The sequence below is a fragment of the Polypterus senegalus genome, chromosome 2 (genome assembly GCF_016835505.1).
Source record: "Polypterus senegalus isolate Bchr_013 chromosome 2, ASM1683550v1, whole genome shotgun sequence".
In the NCBI taxonomy this organism is placed as follows: domain Eukaryota; kingdom Metazoa; phylum Chordata; class Cladistia; order Polypteriformes; family Polypteridae; genus Polypterus; species Polypterus senegalus.
This window is the reverse complement of record NC_053155.1, coordinates 79,353,519-79,374,125: the sequence shown is the minus strand read 5'-3', so window position 1 is coordinate 79,374,125 and position 20,607 is coordinate 79,353,519. Positions and strand designations below refer to the sequence as shown.

General features: G+C 36.4%; 1 protein-coding gene across 1 annotated transcript in view; it reads left to right on the top strand.

Moving 5' to 3' along the window:
* Window positions 1-20,607, top strand: part of mre11a (MRE11 homolog A, double strand break repair nuclease) — a 136,740-nt gene that overhangs the window by 18,698 nt on the left and 97,435 nt on the right. The window contains exons 3-6 of the mRNA XM_039744061.1: window positions 2,907-3,039; window positions 7,529-7,689; window positions 8,256-8,343; window positions 8,534-8,675. Of these exons, the coding sequence (XP_039599995.1) occupies window positions 2,907-3,039; window positions 7,529-7,689; window positions 8,256-8,343; window positions 8,534-8,675 (524 nt within the window). The remainder of the gene's footprint in view (window positions 1-2,906; window positions 3,040-7,528; window positions 7,690-8,255; window positions 8,344-8,533; window positions 8,676-20,607) is intronic.

The window sequence follows — 20,607 nt, the reverse complement described above, 5'->3', positions numbered from 1 at the left end:
TACCCGCGTATTGCAGCGGAGAAGTAGTGTGTTAAAAAAGCTATGAAAAAGAAAAGGGAACATTTTAAAAATAACGTAACATGACTGTCAATATACAGTATTTGTTTTGTGAGTGTTACTGAGTGTTGCTGTCATCAAGGATTTGATTATCATTATTTCTTTCAATCAGGTTCGTATTTGTAGGATGTGTTGTGTTCAAGCTACATTCCGTGTTTGTCAATTGTTGTAAAAATGACAGGTTTCATTCATCGATTCGTTTCTTACTGCATCAATAAACAGCTCGTCTTCTTTATCTGAGACCTGACACACTGCATGCACGGGTTTTTTTTACACTGTCTTCCTTTAGCGGGACATTGACTTTTTCCAACGTGTGCTTTGTTTCCGCAGTAGTTGGATTTATGAATATGCTTGTATGTATCAACGCTTCATATTTTTTGCTGCCTTTTCAATTGTGTAATTCGGTTTTGTTCAGCGCTCTTTGGAACTGTTGCTTTTTATCTGTGCACTGCGTCAGTTCACGTGAGCCACTCGGTGTACATGCATCGAAGGTTCCCAGCTGTGCTGGTGCCATCTCGTGCTATGTCCATGGCTGTATTTAATGTTACCTTAGTCCTGGCACTTAAAACTTTCTCTCGTAGTTTTGCTGAGTTTGTGTCAAACACCACCCTTACCATCTCATCTTCCTCTCCATAAGCACAGTCCTTCATCCGTGAATATTTATCCGTGGCAGTTTGCTATTGGATTGCCGCTGACGGACGGCCTTATATGGGTGGGCACTAAATTACAAACGCCAGCGGCAGCCTGTCTATGAACTTAATTTAAAGTGTAGGTTTACATCGTGCTTTGTTTCAAGTAGCAGAACTCATGAATATGGTTGTATATTTCACTCGCTCGCTTCTTATTGTTTCGCTGCCTTCTCAATTATATAATGCATGTATTCTTAAGCGCTTTTTTGAGGTCTTCCTGGTTTTCTATGTACTGCGTGATTACGTGGGAGGCGTGATGATGTCACACGAAACTCCGCCCCACGGCGTTGAAGCTCATCTCCATTACAGTAAATGGAGAAAAACTGCTTCCAGTTATGACCATTACGCGTAGAATTTCGATATAAAACCTGCCCAACTTTTGTAAGGAAGCTGTAAGGAATGAACCTGCCAAATTTCAGCCTTCCACCCACACGGGAAGTTGGAGAATTAGTGATGAGTCAGTGAGTGAGTGAGTGAGGGCTTTGCCTTTTATTAGTATAGATATATGTATATATATATATATATATATATATATGTATATATGTGTGTGTGTGTGTATATGTAGATATGTATGTATATTGTGGAAGTCGACCCGGACACAGACAGGCAGACACGTTCATGTCACCCACAAACACGTTTATTTACAGTATTTACAAATGTTTTCAGTGGTCACACAGACCCAGTAATGGTCACTAAGACCCCAAATTAGTGCACAAAAACCCCAAAGTCACAGTCCTGGCCACAATGCCTTTCTTCGGGCCGCTTCCACAGCTCTCCTGAGCTTCGTCCTTCCTCCTCCCGACTACAGCCTCGAATAAAGGGAGACGGCCCCTTTTATACAGTCCCCAGATGAGCCCCAGGTTTTCCCGGCATTCCTCCTCTAACCACACCCCAGCGTGGCGAAAGTGCAGGCTGTCCTCCCGGCAGCTCTCCGGGCGCCGTCCTAATTCTTCCCCCCAGCACTTCCGCCACACCAGGTAACAGGTCCCCAAGGCATTGGGGCGCCTCCTGGCGGTGACCACGGGCTCCTACAGGGTGGAGCTTCCATGCCCTGTACCCGTGGCCCCCAAAGCACGCAGGAAGGCGACACATCCGGTCCCTCATGTCATCCCGGCCGGGTCATAGCCCCTGGCATCCCTGACAATATATATGTTTATATATGTGTGTGTATATGTATATATGTGGATATGTATGTATATATATGTTCATATATATGTGTGTGTGTGTGTATATATATATATATATATGTATTTGTGTGTATATGTATATATGTATGGATATGTATGTATATATATATATATATATTTATATGTGTGTGTGTGTATATGTGCATATATATATAATATATAAATATATATGACAGCAACACTCATCACTCACAACAGTGACAAAACAATTACATTGACAATCATGTTACGTTATTTTCAAAATGTTTCATTTTCTTTTTCATTGCTTCGTTAACACACTACTTCTCCGCTGTTTTATTATATTTCTCTAAGGTATTGCATAAATTGTGGTTGTGTAGTCACAGTAGTAGTATTATCACATATACAGAGTACAGTAATATTCTTACTTGTACAGTACATGTGTAGTCAGTCACGATGATCTGCTGAGAGCCATTCAGCTTTGAGCAGTGATAATCAACTACTAACAGCAGGTTCAAATTTTATGTTCATGTTGCAGTGAGCATTAATTCTGTTTAGTTCTTTTTTTTATTGATTATGATGAGTCTTTTTTTTTTATTATCTCATCATCAAAGGTTTTCTGTAACTGTGCAGTTTTTACACACATGTTTTTTGTGTAGGTAACTCGCTGATCACTCTTATATTGGTTTACTTAAAAAAAAAAAAAAATACAAGACGTAGAAATGTGCAAGGCCTGTTGCCACAATATGAATTTAATATGTGCCTCTTTGCTTATAAAGGCATTTATACTTTTGATACTGGCAAATATTGTTCTGATTTTTATCTTTTAAGTTAACATCCTAATATCTTATACTGTACATTGTGATGATTGTTTGCAGCAATGTATTATAGTTTGAATTTCAGCAAAGTAATCCATTTATTTCATAAGAGCTTTGTAGTGAAATTAGCACAATGAAACCTGTCAATTCCCAGTCATGCTGCAACTCTATCCAAATACTGTACATTGCTTTTTCAGAGATGATGAGAACACCTTCAAGATTTTGATTGCCACTGATATCCACCTAGGCTACATGGAAAAGGATGCTGTTCGTGGAAATGACACCTTTGTGACATTTGATGAGATTTTAAAATATGCTAGAGACAACGAGGTGAGTCATTTGTTTTATATACTGTATGCAGTCTGCTCAGCTGTTTATGAGGATTACACTTCCACAAGGTGAACAGTTTAAGACGTTGTGTTTGCTTGTGCTTAAAGATTTCTTTGACTGAGTTTGTACTTAACTACACGTGAGTCAGAGGTATGCAGTATGACATAACATATACAATTTATTTAGAACAATACTTATATATTCAAATAAATGAATATATATAGTATATCTTTACAATGATACAAATTTGCTTTCTTAGTAATCTATATGGGAGTATAAGCTTGAAAAGTGAATGTAAGGTTATTTTGTTGAAAACTGAATATCTCAGTTTGTTTAAACTTAATATCTCAATAATTAAAATTATTAAACAATTAATATGAGAAAAAAGCTTGCCTCATATGTAACTGACTAATTAAAAAAAAGATCAATGAAATACCAGTGTAATGTAATCTGTATTCCTTCACAATGTAAACAGCTCATTGTAAAATACAATGCTGTAAACAGTTTAACTATATATTATAAACAGTTACAAAATCATGTATAAATTTAATAAACAAAGATTTAAAATAGAACTTATAGTATTGTACTCTGAGTTCTTTCACATGAAATGGAGAAGTGTTTTTAAAGAAATTCAAATGTAATAAAAAGATAAATAAAAACCAAAGCTGCTGGGGCTACATCTTACCTGTTTTTGGCTGATGTGATTACATTTTCAGCTTTCTTTATATTTATGTACGGCTCATGGGTAATACTTTAGATTTCACAAATATGATCTCACACATGTATTTTCAAGCAGTTGAGAGCATGAAGCTGTGCAACATCTGGAAATGAATGCAGTAAACAACAAGCAGAGGTAAATGCAGTGAACATGTAGAGAGTAATAAACACACACACAAGAGACTCAAGTTTGGATAGCCCCTGTACAGAATACAGACTTTCCGACTGATACAGATATACCGGTATATGTTTATAACAATTACACTGCATTCATTTTCAGATTACAATTCGGGTAAATGCGCATGTGCCATTTCATCCGTCCACATTACTTGGCAGACTTTAGATATTTTGCTATTTATTTATTATTGTTGGTAGTTTTTACACATGGCCAAGCATGTGCTACTTTATCTAGGGCAATCTCAAGAGCAAAATGTAAAGTAACGTTTGTAATATAAAACAGCAAGGAAAACTAATTCCCAAAAAAGTGAGATTGTTTACTCAAAATATTACTTAAAAGATTTTTTGCCTAAATGTGTTATTTGATGCAATAATGAATTACAGTACATAAGAAACAGGCTTGTATATACAACAGAAAAAGAAAGAAAGGAAGAACTTTATATGTCCCCTGGAAGGAAAACTGGCAACATGTATAATTTGAAAAATGTAATCATGCAAGTTATTTATCCATTTTTACATCATTCTTTCATGCTGTATATTCTTTCAATTTTACAATCTTCTTTTCGTCAACAGCATGATGTGCTACTGTTGCTAGTCTCTGTTACCTTTCTAAGCATTCTTTAGTAATCTGTGGCAGATTTGCTAAACTATATTAGTTGCTTGTTTACTACACTTAGGATGGTCAGGAAGTGCATAGTTAATTTTTACTTTTCATTTTCTAATGTATGACGTTTTAAAACTTATCTATGGCCATGGCTTGGGTACAGAGAACAAATATATTTTGTAGGGTTTTAGTCCTAATACCAATTTCATGTTACAAGATTTGACCAATTCCAGTACCAATTTTATTTTCTTTATTCTTTTACATATTTAACATTTTTAGTTTCATTTCTGCTCTAAGCTACTGCATAAGCAGATGTATAGAAGTCTTGTGTTCTATATTAAAGTGTTTTTTTATGATTAAACTGCAGATCACAAATGTTACCTGCTTATTTTTTATAAAAAAAAAATGTAACTCTGTATGCTTTTTGTTCAGTGTCCAGAAAAATACTAAAATAAATACATACTCTTTAACTAATAAAACATAAACACAAAATAATTAACATAATACATATGACATAAAAGAAAATAAAATGCTTATCATAATTATAAACCATAATACTAATTAAAATGCATATAAGATCTTTATCAAGAAGATACAAGGCTAATATACTAAACAAGTTTACATGTGAAATGCGCACATTTTCAAGCTAGCAATTAATTTTAATTTGAAGTTAACCTGCCTAATGTTTACTATGCAGTTAGGGTAACTACTTCTTTAACTATTCTTTTTCTGAAAATGTAAGCTGCTTTACTAATCATAAGCTCCCTTACTAGTCGCAGTCAACAGGGACTGTCACTTTTAATTAAATGACAAAATGAAAAAGGTCTGAACTCATTAAACTAATTTTTCTTAATTCCTCCTATAGACGCACCTCTCTTTTTCCTACTTGACCACATATCGGTGGTTGTTTAATAGTATTCTAGTGTTGTTATATGTGGTTCAACTTCACATTTGCATTTTCAGTACAATTTGGGATGGCAGTTTCTGAGAAGTAATTGCATGGAGAAAACATAAATCTCTATTCAAGTTTATTGGTTAGTTTTTGAACTGCCTTTGCTGCCCACATATAAGGGCATCATTTCTTTTGATAAGTAATTCTGTATTTGACAGCCTCTGTATATATATCTCCTCCATGTTTTTTCATATGGCAATAATTCTTTCAAATGCAACGATAGTGTTGCTTGCTTTGGCTCAGTCTGGCTTTTGGGTATGGCATTTTATTTTTTATAAGAAAGGTCATTATATTGTTTGATAATTATCATACATTTCTATCATTCTGGACTACTATTTTTTATTCATCTGTTTTTATTTTTTTTAATGTTTAAAAGGAGTTCCTAGAGTTTTATCAGATGATGAACAAAGACATGGTAACAGAGAACTCACTGATTTAATTGTAGACTGTTTTATTTGAACCTATTCTTACTCTTGAACTTTTTGACCAAATTCATAAAAAATCCAGATATACACATCAGGTGAAAATTTTCAGAACCACATTACATCAATTGTGCTAAATCATGTGATAGCCTTGCAAGCCGAGATTGAACCTGGACCACTGCATAATAAAATCATCTGTTGCATTAGTAAGCAATATGTTCAGCAATTTCAAATTGCTTGCAATTGCACTAAATAGAAACACATTTTTTAACACTAACAGGTCTATGATAATTCATATCTTTGGAGTATGCATTTAAAGCACAAATGATTACAATTTCTAGAGATATAGCTTTTTCATGGTCACTTAAACCATCTAATTTTATCACTTGTTAAATTATTAAACTAATTAAACATGTGAGGACACTGTGGCACAGCGCTAGTGACGACCTGGTACCCCATTCAGGGATTGTTCCTGTCTTTCTGCTTTCTGGGATTGGCGTGACCCTGGTTGGATAGATGAATGGATTAATTAAACATGTACTATGAAGATATTTCAATGTTTCATAAAAGTTTTGAAGAATCGGCGTTCTAAGCTTACAGATGGCTTCGCATCTATTACAGAGCAGATTGTGTTAGAGACAGTACTGCTGCAGTAAATTATTATTATTATTATCATTATGTGTCCCTATTTTGTTTTTCTTTTCTGTGTACCCTAATACACTTCCATATGACACTCAGACACTGGGCTACAACTTGCCTTTTCACGGCGACTTTGATATCTCACCACTTCTTATTTATTTCGGACACTTGGCGACTTTCCGAACTTGAACTTTCAAGTTTCTCCACCACTCTGTTACTCGATCAACTTCCTTTTGTTGTTTATATCACTGCTTAAACCAACAATTAGTACGTTTTTCCTTGCCTTCACTTGGTATTCTCAGAAATTCTTCTATTTCCCCTGTGCTTTTGCCATTGTCTTTTCACAAAACGCTGAACTTATGGGCTGTTTATATTGATTTGCATAGTCAAAGAGTCTTAATTCTGGGAGGATTTGGAGAGTGTCAGCAGGCGCGTGCAAGCACGTTACTTTTCACGGTGACCGGTATTTATGTAGCGGAAGAACGTGGAAGTTGGAGTACGCACAGATTTATGCATCTGGATTTTTTTGGGCATATGCACATTTTCGAATTTGTCCATACGCCATGTTTTAGTGTGAATTCTACTCACGGCGTTATGCATGAGGCCCCTTGTATCTTAAGTAAAAAAAAATCTATATATATATATTTTCATCAAAGCTAGTTTTCTCCTGAATCTTAGATTAATCTATTTTTTGCATGTTTTTATTTTACCTCAAATTTATCTAACCAGTAAGTGAACCTAGAACAATTCCTACCTCTTGCAACTATGATAAATAATGTCACCAATGCTAGTTAATCCCTACAAAATATTTACCCTCATAAAGCAAGATAGTTGTATTCAGACCAATACTCTTTAGCTGCAGATGAAAGCAATTATGCATTGTAAAAAGGACACTTTATTCTCAACTTACTGCATCTCTCACACCCTTCCTTATTCCTTTCTCCACAATTTGACTAATGCTCAAGATTATTATTGCAGGTGGATTTCATTTTGTTAGGAGGTGATCTTTTCCATGACAACAAGCCTTCTAGGAGAACACTGCACAGTTGCATAGAACTTCTCAGGAAGCACTGTATGGGTGACCGGCCTATCCAGTTTGAGATATTAAGTGACCAGGCTGTCAACTTTAGCCTGAGCAAGTAAGTTGGGTTTGTGAGTGTGCCGTTGTTACATGGTGCTCCTTGTTTGTCTTTAGATGTCTTCTCTGTTGAGCAATCAGGATGTGAAATCCATTTAAAAATTCTATTCCAACTGTGCTGGATAAATTTATTATGAATACTTTTTTGATTTAATGATAGTCATTATCAATATGCAACTGCCTCTTTCTTATCCTGTTCCACTACTATCACTTTAGGATACAGTTCACTGTTTTGATCAATGTGGGCACGAACTGACCCTTTTGGCCCTCTCAGGTTAGACAGTTTGGTGTCATTTCTTTCCCTGGAATATCTTTAATAGTTGTTGTTCCAAAATTACTTTTTAGAGTATGATGCTGACCCTGGGGATAAAGAAACAAATGTTTTGGAACATCAACAGCCTTAACTAATGATCCCTTATATTTTCTTTCTTTTTGCGGAGTCTTCATGGTTTCATGTCACCATGTATACATAGACTGATGAACAACATTTATCATTGTAATTTACAGTAAATTGTTTCAGTTTGTGAACATACTGTTTTTTTTAACAATATTGTCATTCTGTACCAGGTTTCCCTGGGTTAATTATCAGGATGAAAACCTGAACATCTCAATTCCCGTTTTCAGTGTACATGGCAACCATGATGATCCCACTGGGGTAAGTTGTTATTGTTGTCAAAGTGTAAATTGACCATATTTGTAAAGGATTTTTTCATTCTTGCATATACTGTTGAGCATCTTAAAATAAATAGAAAACTAAATAAATATTAGAAAATCTTGCTGAAAACTGTCAAGGGATTACAAATGCTATAACTCTTTTCATAGCTTTTTCTTTTTATTTTTCTTAGGCAGATGCCTTATGTGCCCTGGACATTTTAAGCTGTGCAGGCCTGATTAACCACTTTGGCCGTGCTTCATCTGTTGAGAAGATAGACATCAGCCCCATTCTAATGCAAAAGGGAAGAACACAGATTGCACTTTATGGCTTGGGTAAGGCTGTCTAGAATTTATGAAGAATTCTGAAATACTGATAAGTATTAGTAGCCATTCTAGCATATAATGCAGAAACATGTTGGATTAAAGATGATTTTAGTGTTTTTCTTAAGCTCTTTTTAACACTAGAATTCCTGAAGCCTATGAAAAAACTCATACTCCAGGGTCACCTTAAATTCCTTCACACCTCGTCAACAGCTCATTTGTTTTCCAGATGTGTTAAGCAGTGCAGGCAGCAAGCAGCCTAATATCTCATCACTCCACCGACACAGCTCAAGTCACACAGAAGATTCTCGGAGCTCAAGCCTGTTTATCTGTGTGTGAGGTGCTTGGAATTGTAGAGGGCAAATAATATATCGTCATTTGGAATACATACGTTTCATGTGTGTTATGTGTCTACAATCTATGTAAATGTAGGCTTACAGAAAATGAGAGGCAGAAATTGTTGATCACATAACTAAAACAGAAACGTTTTTTATGTTTTAGTAATAACTAGCAAAATAACCGCGCTTCACAGCGGAGAAGTAGTGTGTTAAAGAATTAATGAAAAAGAAAAGGAAACATTTTAAAAATAACGTAACATGATTGTCAATGTAATTGTTTTGTCACTTGTATGAGTGTTGCTATCATATCTATATATATATATATATATATATATATATACACACACACACACATAAACATATATACATATATACATACATATCTACATATATATATATATATATACCGAGGTGTGGCAGAAAAGTAATGAGACTGATTTTTTATTTACCAAAGTTTTTATTTTTTTCAAACATCAATGTTATCCCCTTCAAAGTAGTTCCCTTGGGCAGCTACACACCGATGGAGATGTTGTTCCCACTGTTGGTAGCAGCGCTGGAAGTCTTCAACCGGTATGGTCTTCAGCATGTCCGTTACACTCTTTTTGGATGTTTTCTAAAGTCCCGAAATGGCGTCCTTTGAGGACATTTTTCAGTTTAGGAAAAAGGAAAAGTCACACGGACTGAGGTCAGGTGAATAAGGAGGCTGGGGAACCACAGGAATGCCTTTGAGGTCAAAAATTCTGTTATGGAGAGGGCAGTTTTTCGGCACCATTTTGGCACAGACCTTTCGCATGTGCAAATGTTCAGTCAAAATTTGATGAACGGTAAATCTGTTCAAATTTAATTATTCACTCAACATTCTTAATGTTAAACGACAGTCTGATCTAACAAGAGTGTTCACACATTCAATGTTTTCATTGGTTTTCGAAGTTGAAGTCCTTCCTGAATGGTGTTCATCTTCAACGTGTTTTCTGCCTTCCAAAAATTATTTGTGCCAGCGAAAAAGTTGAGCTCGGGATAAAGAATGTTCCCCATAGGCCTGTTTTAACTTTTTAAATGTCATACTTGCCATTTAATGGCACAACGTTGCTCCAAATTCCGCTGTTCCATTTTGCGTGACGTACAACCAAAAACACAACTTCGCTAATAACAGTCACAAAAATCACGTAGTTAACGGAAGGAGTTGAAACTCGCACTGAGCTATGGGAGGGTACTGATACACGTGCTCTATCAAGGACAACAGCGCAGCGTTGCCAGATCGCTTGCAGTGTTGCCAGTCTCATTACTTTTCTGCCACACCTCGTATATATATATACACATACATATATACACATAGATCCACATGTATATACATATCTATACTAATAAAAGGCAAAGCCCTCACTCACTCACTCACTCACTCACTCACTCACTCACTCACTCACTCACTGACTCATCACTAATTCTCCAACTTCCCGTGTGGGTGGAAGGCTGAAATTTGGCAGGTTCATTCCTTACAGCTTCCTTACAAAAGTTGGGCAGGTTTTATATCGAAATTCTATGCGTAATGGTCATAACTGGAACCAGTTTTTCTCCATTTACTGTAATGGAGATGAGCTTCAACGCCGTGGGGGCGGAGTTTCGTGTGACATCATCACGCCTCCCACGTAATCACGCAGTACATAGAAAACCAGGAAGACCTCAAAAAAGCGCTTAAGAAAACATGCATTATATAATTGAGAAGGCAGCGAAACAATAAGAAGCGAGCGAGTGACATATACTACCATATATTCATGAGTGTTGCTGCCTCGGAAAGAAAGCACGGTGTAAACCTAAACTTTAAATTAAGTTCATAGACAGGCTACCGCTGGCGTTTCACATACACACAGGTAATGACGGGATACAAGTTTAATGAGAGGACGCAGGATATAAACGAGTTTTGATCACTTTGTAACTAAGTTAAAATTGTAGGTGAAGGGGTGTGCTTATGCAAATTCCGAGACTGTGTTTGTGGGGATTGACAGTTAAAGGCGGGTGGGGAGTCACGTCATCATCTCCCTCCCACCTCATTTTGCTCTGAGCTGAGCTCATGCTAACGCTGTCTTCGAAGCAACTTCCTCAGACTGCCACCAAATACTCACAGAAAAATCCACAAGTTAATACACACGCTGTCTCTATAGAGTTTCTACACACTGAATCCTCCAGGCACTACTTACAAAAGGTCACATTGACAATCGTGTTACGTTATTTTTAAAATCTTTCCTTTTCTTAGCACAAGCACAGCCGAGAAGCTTGATGCATGTGCTCCATAACGTTAAAAAATAATGCATTTAATCACACTTTGCATTACAAGCAAAGGGGAGCTTTTGTCAATGCATGATTTCCTGGTACACGGATTACATTGATCAGCGCATCCCGATTCATTTTACCCTCGCACCACATTAGTTTGAGAAGAAGTATGAAAAAATATGAGGTTAACACAGAAAAACAGATCACCAATTCAAGCTTTATGAATAATCGATTCGCCATCAATAATTGTTTTGGTAAAGCCATCCTCCTTCCATTTTATAATTTTTCCGCCACTAGCCATGATTAAATGAACGGTAAATAAAGTAAGAGCAAAGCGAGGGTGACTTATTTAGGCAGGCATATATATGACAGCAACACTCATGACAATGTCAATCATGTTACGTTATTATTAAAATGTTTCCTTTTCTTTTCATTACTTCTTTAACACACTACTTCTCCGCTGCGGTAGCGGGTATTTTGCTATATATATATATATATGAATGACCTCCAAAGAGCTGAGACTTTTGATATCATGACCGTGTCTGCAACCTGGGGTCTCCTGCCCAGCAAAAGTCGAGCAGCCAGCGCATGCATAGCTGTGCCGGCCTTTGAGGCGCTGACTGCGCTTCTGCCTTAAGTCAAAGTGAGCACTTTTAATTTTTTCATCCTCCCCCTGCGCTATAGCCCAGACAAGTGCAAACACGGGACCCCTTTTCTACACCACGGCAAAATAATATTAAGGCGATTCACAATCGAGTGAGGCACAAATTTGAACGTTCACATAGAAAATGTAATTTCAATGTACCTGTACTTCTTAAAACGTTAATGTTTTACTGTTTAATAACTTATAGACTATAATTTATTATTTTTCCCTTGCACTCAGTGACCAAACCTATACACACACATATAGACACATACAAACATACACACAAGTATATGTATGTGTATATATACACACACACACACACACACACACACACATACATACATACATACATACATACACACATATATATAATTTGTGTGAGTGTGTGTATGTATGTGTGTGTATATATGATGTAGATAGGTATGTATGTATATATATATATATATATATACTAGCAGAATACCCGCGCTTCGCAGCGGAGAAGTAGTGTGTTAAAGAAGTTATGAAAAAGAAAAGCAAACATTTTAAAAATAACGTAAGATGATTGTTAATGTAATTGTTTTGTCATTGATATGAGTGTTGTTGTCATATCTATCTATTTATATTATATATATATATATAGCAAAATACCTGCGATTGGCAGCGAGAAGTAAAAAGAAAAGGAAACATTTTAATAATAACGTAACATGATTGACAATGTAATTGTTTTGTCATTGTCATGAGTGTTGCTGGCATATATATATATATATATATATATATACACATATACACACATACATATACATACATATACATATATACACATACTGTATATATACACATACTGTATATATACATACTGTATATACAACATATACATATCTACATATATACTGTATATACACATATATATACAAATCTACATATATATATCTACATATATATATATTAGGGTGGGACTCGATTAAAAAATTAATCCAATTAATTAGAGGCTGTGTAAGAATTAATCTTGATTAATCGTATGTAATCGCACGTAAATTTGCCCCAAATCGCAAATGTTTTTTTTTAATTTAAAACGGTTTTAGTGGGCGACAGAATCAAATAATAGACATGGACATGAATATTGTAAACTGAAGCTGTTTCAATTTCTGAAAAAAAGCTTTTAAACTGCATTTGAATTCAAAACAGAAACAAAAATATCATCCCTGGTTAAAATTGGGCAGACTTAAAAATAAAGTGGTAGTTTAAGTACATTTTCAGAATAGTATTGTCTTTAAATAATAATAAATTTCTACATAAAGTGCAGTTTTCTTCTTAAAAAATAAGTCAGAAACATAAAAGGTAATTTGACCAGCTTACTCTTTAAACTCTGAGTAACATTAGCCAAAATTATTTTGTACATTAGGCTAAAACAGTGTGATCATTGAACATTTTGTAATTAGATGTATTTAGAATTACTAACGGTCACGGAAGTCCAATGATCCCCAGTAAGAGCCACAAAGTCCGCTTTCTGTAATGCATCTAATTTTGCTTGCTTTTCAGTGTGCACAAAACCATGCTTTTATCAAGGCTTCGCGGGTAGTCGAAATGATCAGTCGTAGGAACGCTTTATTCCGACTCTAACATTTTTGTAGCTGTGATGTGTGCATCAGTGTAATGGATGTACCAGGAAATCATGCATTGACAAAAGTTCCCGTTTGCTTGGAATTGAAAGTGTGATTAAATGCGTTATTTTTTAACGCGTTATGGAGTACATGCATCGAAGCTTCTCAGCTGTGCTTGTGCTAAGAAAGGGAAAATTTTAAAAATAGCGTAACATGATTCTGCTTAACCTAATATTTTTCATACGTCCCAAACCAAGGAGATCGAAGGTAAAATGAATCAGGTAGCGTACATAGTCAGTACACCCCTCTCGGGAATCGAACCTCGAATGTCGGCGTTAGAGGCTTAAGACTCTACAATTAGCCACAGCGTGTGGCTTGTCTATGCTAAAGTATGTATTGTAGATCGGGTATATATATACATTTATATATATATACCCGTGTACGCAGTGGAGAAGTAGAAGTTATGAAAAGAAAAGGGAACATTTTAAAAATAGCGTAACATGATTGTCAATATACAGTAATTGTTTTGTGAGTGTTATTGAATGTTGCTGTCATCAAGGATTTGATTATCATTATTTCTTTCAATCAGGCTCGTATTTGTAGGATGTGTTCAAGTTACATTCCGTGTTTGTCAATCGTTGTAAAGATAAGAGGTTTCATTCATCGATTAGTTCCTTACTGCATCAATAAACAGCTCGTCTTCCTTTTTATCTGTGATGTGACAAACTGCATGCACGGTTTTTTTACACTGTCTTCCTTTAGCAGGACATTCACTTTTTCCACCGTGTGCTTTGTTTCCGCAGTAGCTGCACTTATGAATATGATTGTATGTATAAGACGCTTCATATTTTTTTGCTGCCTTCTCAATTGTGTAATTCGTTTTTTGTTCAGCACTCTTTGGAACTGTTGCTTTTGTCTGCGCATTGCGTCAGTTCACGTGAGCCGCTTGGTGTTCTTGCATCGAAGGTTCCCAGCTGTACTGGTGCCATCTCGTGTAATGTCAGCTAAGACCCGGCACTTAAAAGTTTCTCTCGCAGTTTCAATGAGTTTGTGCCAAACACCACCCTGACCATCTCATCTTCCTCTGCATAAGCACAGTCCTTCACCCGTGAACATTTACCGGCAGTGTTTGTATTGGATTGCCGCTGATGGACGGCCTTATATGGGCAGGCACTAAATTACAAACGCTAGTGGCAGCCTGTCTATGAACTTAATTTAACATAAACTTACGGTTCACGCCGTGCTTTGTTTCCGCATATGCGTCATTTGCTTCATAATGTTTTTCTGCCTTCTCAATTGTGAAATGGCGTTTTGTGCTTGGAGTTCTTCCTTGTTCTCTACGTACTTACGTAGGAGGCGTGATGATGTCACACGAAACTCCGCCCCCCACTGCCATCTCCAACTCAAGACTCCATTACATTATATGGGGAAAAATAGCTTCCAGTTATGACCCTTATGCGTAGAATTTCGAAATGAAACCTGCCCAACTTTTGTAAGTAAGCTGTAAGGAATGAGCCTGCCACATTTCAGCCTTCTACCTACACGGGAAGTTGGAGAATTAGTGATGAGTCAGTCAGTGAGTGAGTGAGTGAGTCAGTGAGGACTTTGCCTTTTATTAATATAGATTAGAGCATCCCTATTTTGTTTGAAACTTTGGAAAACCTAATTTTTGTTTTATGTGAGCTATAGATATTACTTGGGACTGTCATCTGAATTAATAACTGAGATTCAAATATTTCCTATGGAAATATACTAATATATATTCAAACGTGGGATTAGCGCTCCAGACCTGCATGTATATTTCCATATGAGGTACAGTCAATTTGGAACTAGATCATTAATGTGCCTTGTTGCTATAAATTATTTTGTAAGTCACCTCTGATGCCATGTTCTAGTTTCAAAGTGTATCTTCAATATTGAACTTTGTCAAAGGATTTTTGAAAGTCTAAGTAAATTATGTCGTATGCCTTGCTTTTGTTTACTATTTCTTTGAACAAATCTAATGATGATTAGTTCTGCTGCCTCACAGCTTTGTGGAGACTGTGCTTGCATTTCTGCCTGGTCACTGCCTATTTTTATGTCCTTACCTGGTTTCTGTAAATTTTTCCTGGAGTAAAGATGCATATTATGTTAATTAGTGTTACTTAATTGGCTTAGAATAAAAACTATGTACCCTTTGATGAACTTGTGCTTTGGTTTTTTGCCTTTTGCTGTTTGTTCTTGGTCCCTGATACATTCAGTAATGAATTATATGGTTTTAAATATAGATACAGTGGAACCTCGGTTCACGACCTTAATTTGTTCCTGAACTTCGGTCGTAAACCGAGTTGGTCGTGAACCGAAGCAGTTTCCCCCATAGGATTGTATGTAAATACAATGAATCCGTTCCAGACCGTACGAACTGTATGTAAATATGTAAATATATGAAAAGATTAAGCACAAATATAGTTAATTACACCATAGAATGCACAGTGTAATAGTAAACTAATGTAGAAATATTGAATAACACTGACACAAAACACCCAGGCTCCCTGCTCAGCCTGCTCGCGCTCTCTCTCTCTCTCTCTTTATCACACACACACACACACACATACACCTCCAACCCCCTCCCTCCTCCCCCTGCCTTCCCTGTCAGCAGCATGTGCTTGCTTGCCACGTGCTCTCTCTCTCTCTGTAGCGCACACACACACCACCCACCCTCTGTCAGCAGCATGTGCAGCAGTTTTTTAAAATGAATTTTAAGCACAGTGGGGAAAAAAGGAACATTAGAACAAATCTGAACTTTAAAAACCAACCACAAGCAACCAAAAAACATTGCAGAAGTTCATGCTAATAGCCTTACAGCCCGATCGCTGTAAACACTTTTTTTAAAATGAGTTTTAAGCACAGTGGAAAAAAGGGAACATTAGAACAAATCTGAACTTTAAAAACCAACCACAAGCAACCAGAAAACATTGCAGGAGTTCATGCTAATAGCCTTATAGCCAGATCGCTGTAAACACTTTTTTTAAAATGAGTTTTAAGCACAGCGGGGAAAAAAAGGAACATCTGAAAAAAGAGAAAAGTAACATTGCAACTAATTGCGCTATGAACAACTCCATCTGTAAACACTTTCATGAGTTTTAAGCACAGGGAAAAAAGAGAACATTTGAAAAAAGAGAAAAGTAACATTGCAACAATTCACGCTACGAACTGAAAAAGTAACTTCGTAATCCGTAGTACAAAAACCACCAAGAAAACTAACCTTGCATGAGTCGAGTTCTAGCATGAAGTGTTTTCCTTCAGGTGTTTTCTCCCTTGTGATTTCTTGGGTTTCTGGTGTTTTTAGCTGTTTAGCTGGTGGGAGTGAAAGCCTCATGCAGCCATTCCAAAAAGAAAGTTCTTGTGACCCAACCTTTCGTGTTTGCCCTCCACATTACTGGCAGTCTGGCTTTGTTTACATTGTGCTGCTTGAAGGCATGAGGGTTCTCAAATTGGTAAATGAGTAAACTGGTAAACAGTTTGTCCACCTCTTGTAATTTCTTTCTTTACTTCGATTTCAGTTTTCTTCAAAACTTTCTTCTCACCACTCTTCACTTGTTTAGAAGCCATAGTTAACTGCAAAAGCACACGAAATACTGTAGAGCACAAAGAGAGTGCAGGTAACGCATGCACGTCTGACTGAGAACAATGAACAGGGCTCTTGCAGGCACGCGGCTCGCTTGCTTTCTCTTTCTCTCTCAGCCTGCCTGTGCCGGGGTGGAATTGGGGATGGTTCAGCTTGCACGTACTGCCTGCAGTTAGGCAGGCAAACACGTGCAGCAATCTCCCCCTCCCCAGCAGGCACGTGGCTCGCTCGCTCGCTCTCTCTCTCTCTCATCTCAGGCAGGCAAGGGAAACTGGCTTGTTCGTATACCGAGTGTGTGGTTGTGAACCAAGGCAAAAGTTTGGCGAACCTTTTGGTCGTGAACCACTATATATTGATGCATACTTGGATATTCTCTTTCAAGTAGTGATTCTCATTTTTAAGCTTATAATTTGAAGTACAAATTATTCTGGTTTATTTCGATTGTGTCTTTCTAATGGTTATTACATTTTCTCATAACATTTTTGTCATCAGTTGCAGTGCCGTTTTAATTAGGTTTTCTGGCTGTTTGGACCTTCATTTAGGACCATTACATTGCAGCACAAATGCTTTTAGCAAGTATTTGTGGCCTTCTTATTCCTTACAGTTTTTTCCTTTTATCACTAGTTTAATATGTATAAATCCAGTTTTTAAAAATGGGTAATATTTCTGCATTTTTTCTTCACCAGTATGTTTGATTATATTTACTATCAAAAGGTTATGTTTGTGTGAGGCAAAAATCTATCAATGAGGCTTGGTGAAATTTTGAATTAATACTTGGATACTGAGCATAGCCGCCAGTGAAGCCTAAGTTAGTTTTGTTTTTATTGTTCAATATTATTAATGTAGTGGAGATTAACACTTTCTTTGGTATTGTGTTCCATACGTAGAACTTGCTCTGCAAGGTTTTACTGCTAATTTAGATGTCTTTCTTGCAAAACCATTGGGGTCACATTTTTAGCTGTTGAAACAATGTAAACTATTTTAGATTCTGAAATAGTTATATAAACCTTAAAAGTCTAATTCTCCATATAGACTGACCATGTCTTTTATATCTAGTTAGCCTATAACTTATTTCAAATGTGTTGCATATTGTACATTTGCTTTTACTATCAGCATCAAAACCACAGATCTGAGTAGAGTTGGAAATTTTCATTGTTTGAGTTGAAATGTGTACATTGTTAATAATGACATACAATAACAATGGATAGATAGAAATTCATAGTAATTGCATTGCATATCTGCATAATTGAATTGCATATCAGTAACATTACAACATAAATATAGGGAATAGAGTAAAACACAAAATAAGGCAAATTTTTGACAAAAGGAAATAATTGAAAATGTCAATGCTTAAGATTTAGTAGTACATAAAAATTACAAAAGAAACATTTAAATCACAGGTAAAGAGAAGAAAAATATGAAGTACCATGTAAAAATGTACAAGGCAATCCAAGAAAATATTTTAAGGCTAGTTATATAGGTTTATTAAAATTGTAAACTAAATGTAAAAACATTGAATAACACTGAGAAAACCTTGAACAACAGAGAAAACTAACACTGCGCTACGAACCGCTCGCTAAAAAAACTTTTTTTTAATGAGTTTTAAGCACAGGGAAAAACATTAACATTTTAAAAATTTTTGATTTAATAAACCACCAAGAAAAGTAACATTGCAACAATGCACGCTACAAACCGATCGCTGTAAACAGAAGTGAAGTAGAGGTTAAAATCCAATTGAAGAAAGTCTTCATTAAATACAGCGAGGTTAAAACAATGCTCAGATCTATCTCTTTAAAAGCAAGCCCGGTGCATTCTTTAACTGCCTTCTTGGCCTTATGCGTCCAGCCATCTCTCTCTCTCTCTCTCGAGTGCGCGCGTGTGTGTGTCTCTCTCATGCGCGCGTGTCTCTCTCTCTCTCTCACGAGCGTGTTTCTCTCTCTCTCACGAGTGTGTGTGTCTCGTCTCTCTCTCTCTTTAAAAGCAAGCCTGGTGCATTCTTTAACTGCCTTCTCGGCCTTATGCCTCCAGCCATCTCTCTCTCTCTCGCGCATGTGTCTCTCTCTCGCGTGTGTGTGTGTGTGTGTGTCTCTCTCGCGCTCTCTCTCGCTGCACAGGGAATGCACAGGGAGAGACTGAACACGTGCGGAAATCATCGGCGGGCACAAACCGAAAGAGAAACTGGCTTGTTCGTATACCGAGTCTGTGGTCGTGAACAGATGTAAAAGTTTGGCAAACTTTTTGGTCATAAACCGATTTGTACGTGTTCCGAGACGTTCGTGAACCAAGGTTTCACTGTAGTTGGTTGTAAGCTTTGTTAAAGAATTTTATAGAAACTGGGTAAGATAAAGACAAAAAACAGTGGAAGGCCCAAAATGCTGTCAAAATCTTCTAGGCATTATCTAAAGGTCACTGTTTTAAGAAGAATAAGGAAATTAAGTAGAATGCTTGCTCAGCACCTGGCCGTCATGTATCACTAAAGTATATACATATACCACACAGTAAATTACAACTAAGAAATCCTTAATGTGAAAAGGCAACAAGCAGAATAGGTTAACATATATGAACATTATAAGACATGGAGCAATAACTGGTAGAAGAAAATGTTATGGTGTTTGGAGTTATAATTTGAAATATTAGTTTCAGAAATATGGCAGTACCAGTATTTCAAAATTTGTATAGGTACACTGATTTCTGTGATGCACATTAACCACTCTGACATGGACTGGAGGTGAATTTCTCTCAATGGTGTACTTAATCTTGTCAAAATTAATGTCATGATGTATACTGAGAAATATAAACATATTTCATTCACCCTGTTGTACTTTCAGGAAAAATAACTATAAATATTTATATTCCATACAATATTGACCCTAAACCCACTACCAACACAATTAAGTCCTACTTGTAGCGAATGTGTGAAGATGGATTGCTAGTGGTATGAGGCTGGCCACCTCAAAGTCTTGACCTAAGCAAAGTTAAGGCTGTGTGGAATTTTTTGATCTGGGAAAAGGAAAAAAAAAAGCATCCAAAGTCAAAGAAAGAGGTACAGTATTTCAAATTCAGTTTTGCATTTTAAGGGAGGTCACACAAAATACCAATATGTTTTTATTTGTAAAAAAAACTATTACTTTTTATGCTATCAGTGTTTATTTTTGCTTATTTTAGATTTTTTTCACAAGCAAAGAAATCTTATTGCCATGACAACTTGTGCACAGCAGTGAACAACAATGAAATGCTTTCATCCGTAGTTAAGAATTGCCATGCTGCTGCTTAAACCTGAGTGACACTCAGAATGTCCTGATTCTTGGCTATCCAGTATCCACCGTGAGGCAACTCGGTAGAAGGCTGTTGTCTTTGAGTTCAAAAGGAGAAATGTATTAAGTTAATAAAAAGTGTAGAAAATTGTTTGTATAAACTTCTTATACATTACCAGAGTTAAATTTGAGTCTTATATCACAAATCACCCCATGCCATCATTTCAGATTACACTTAATAAAATCAG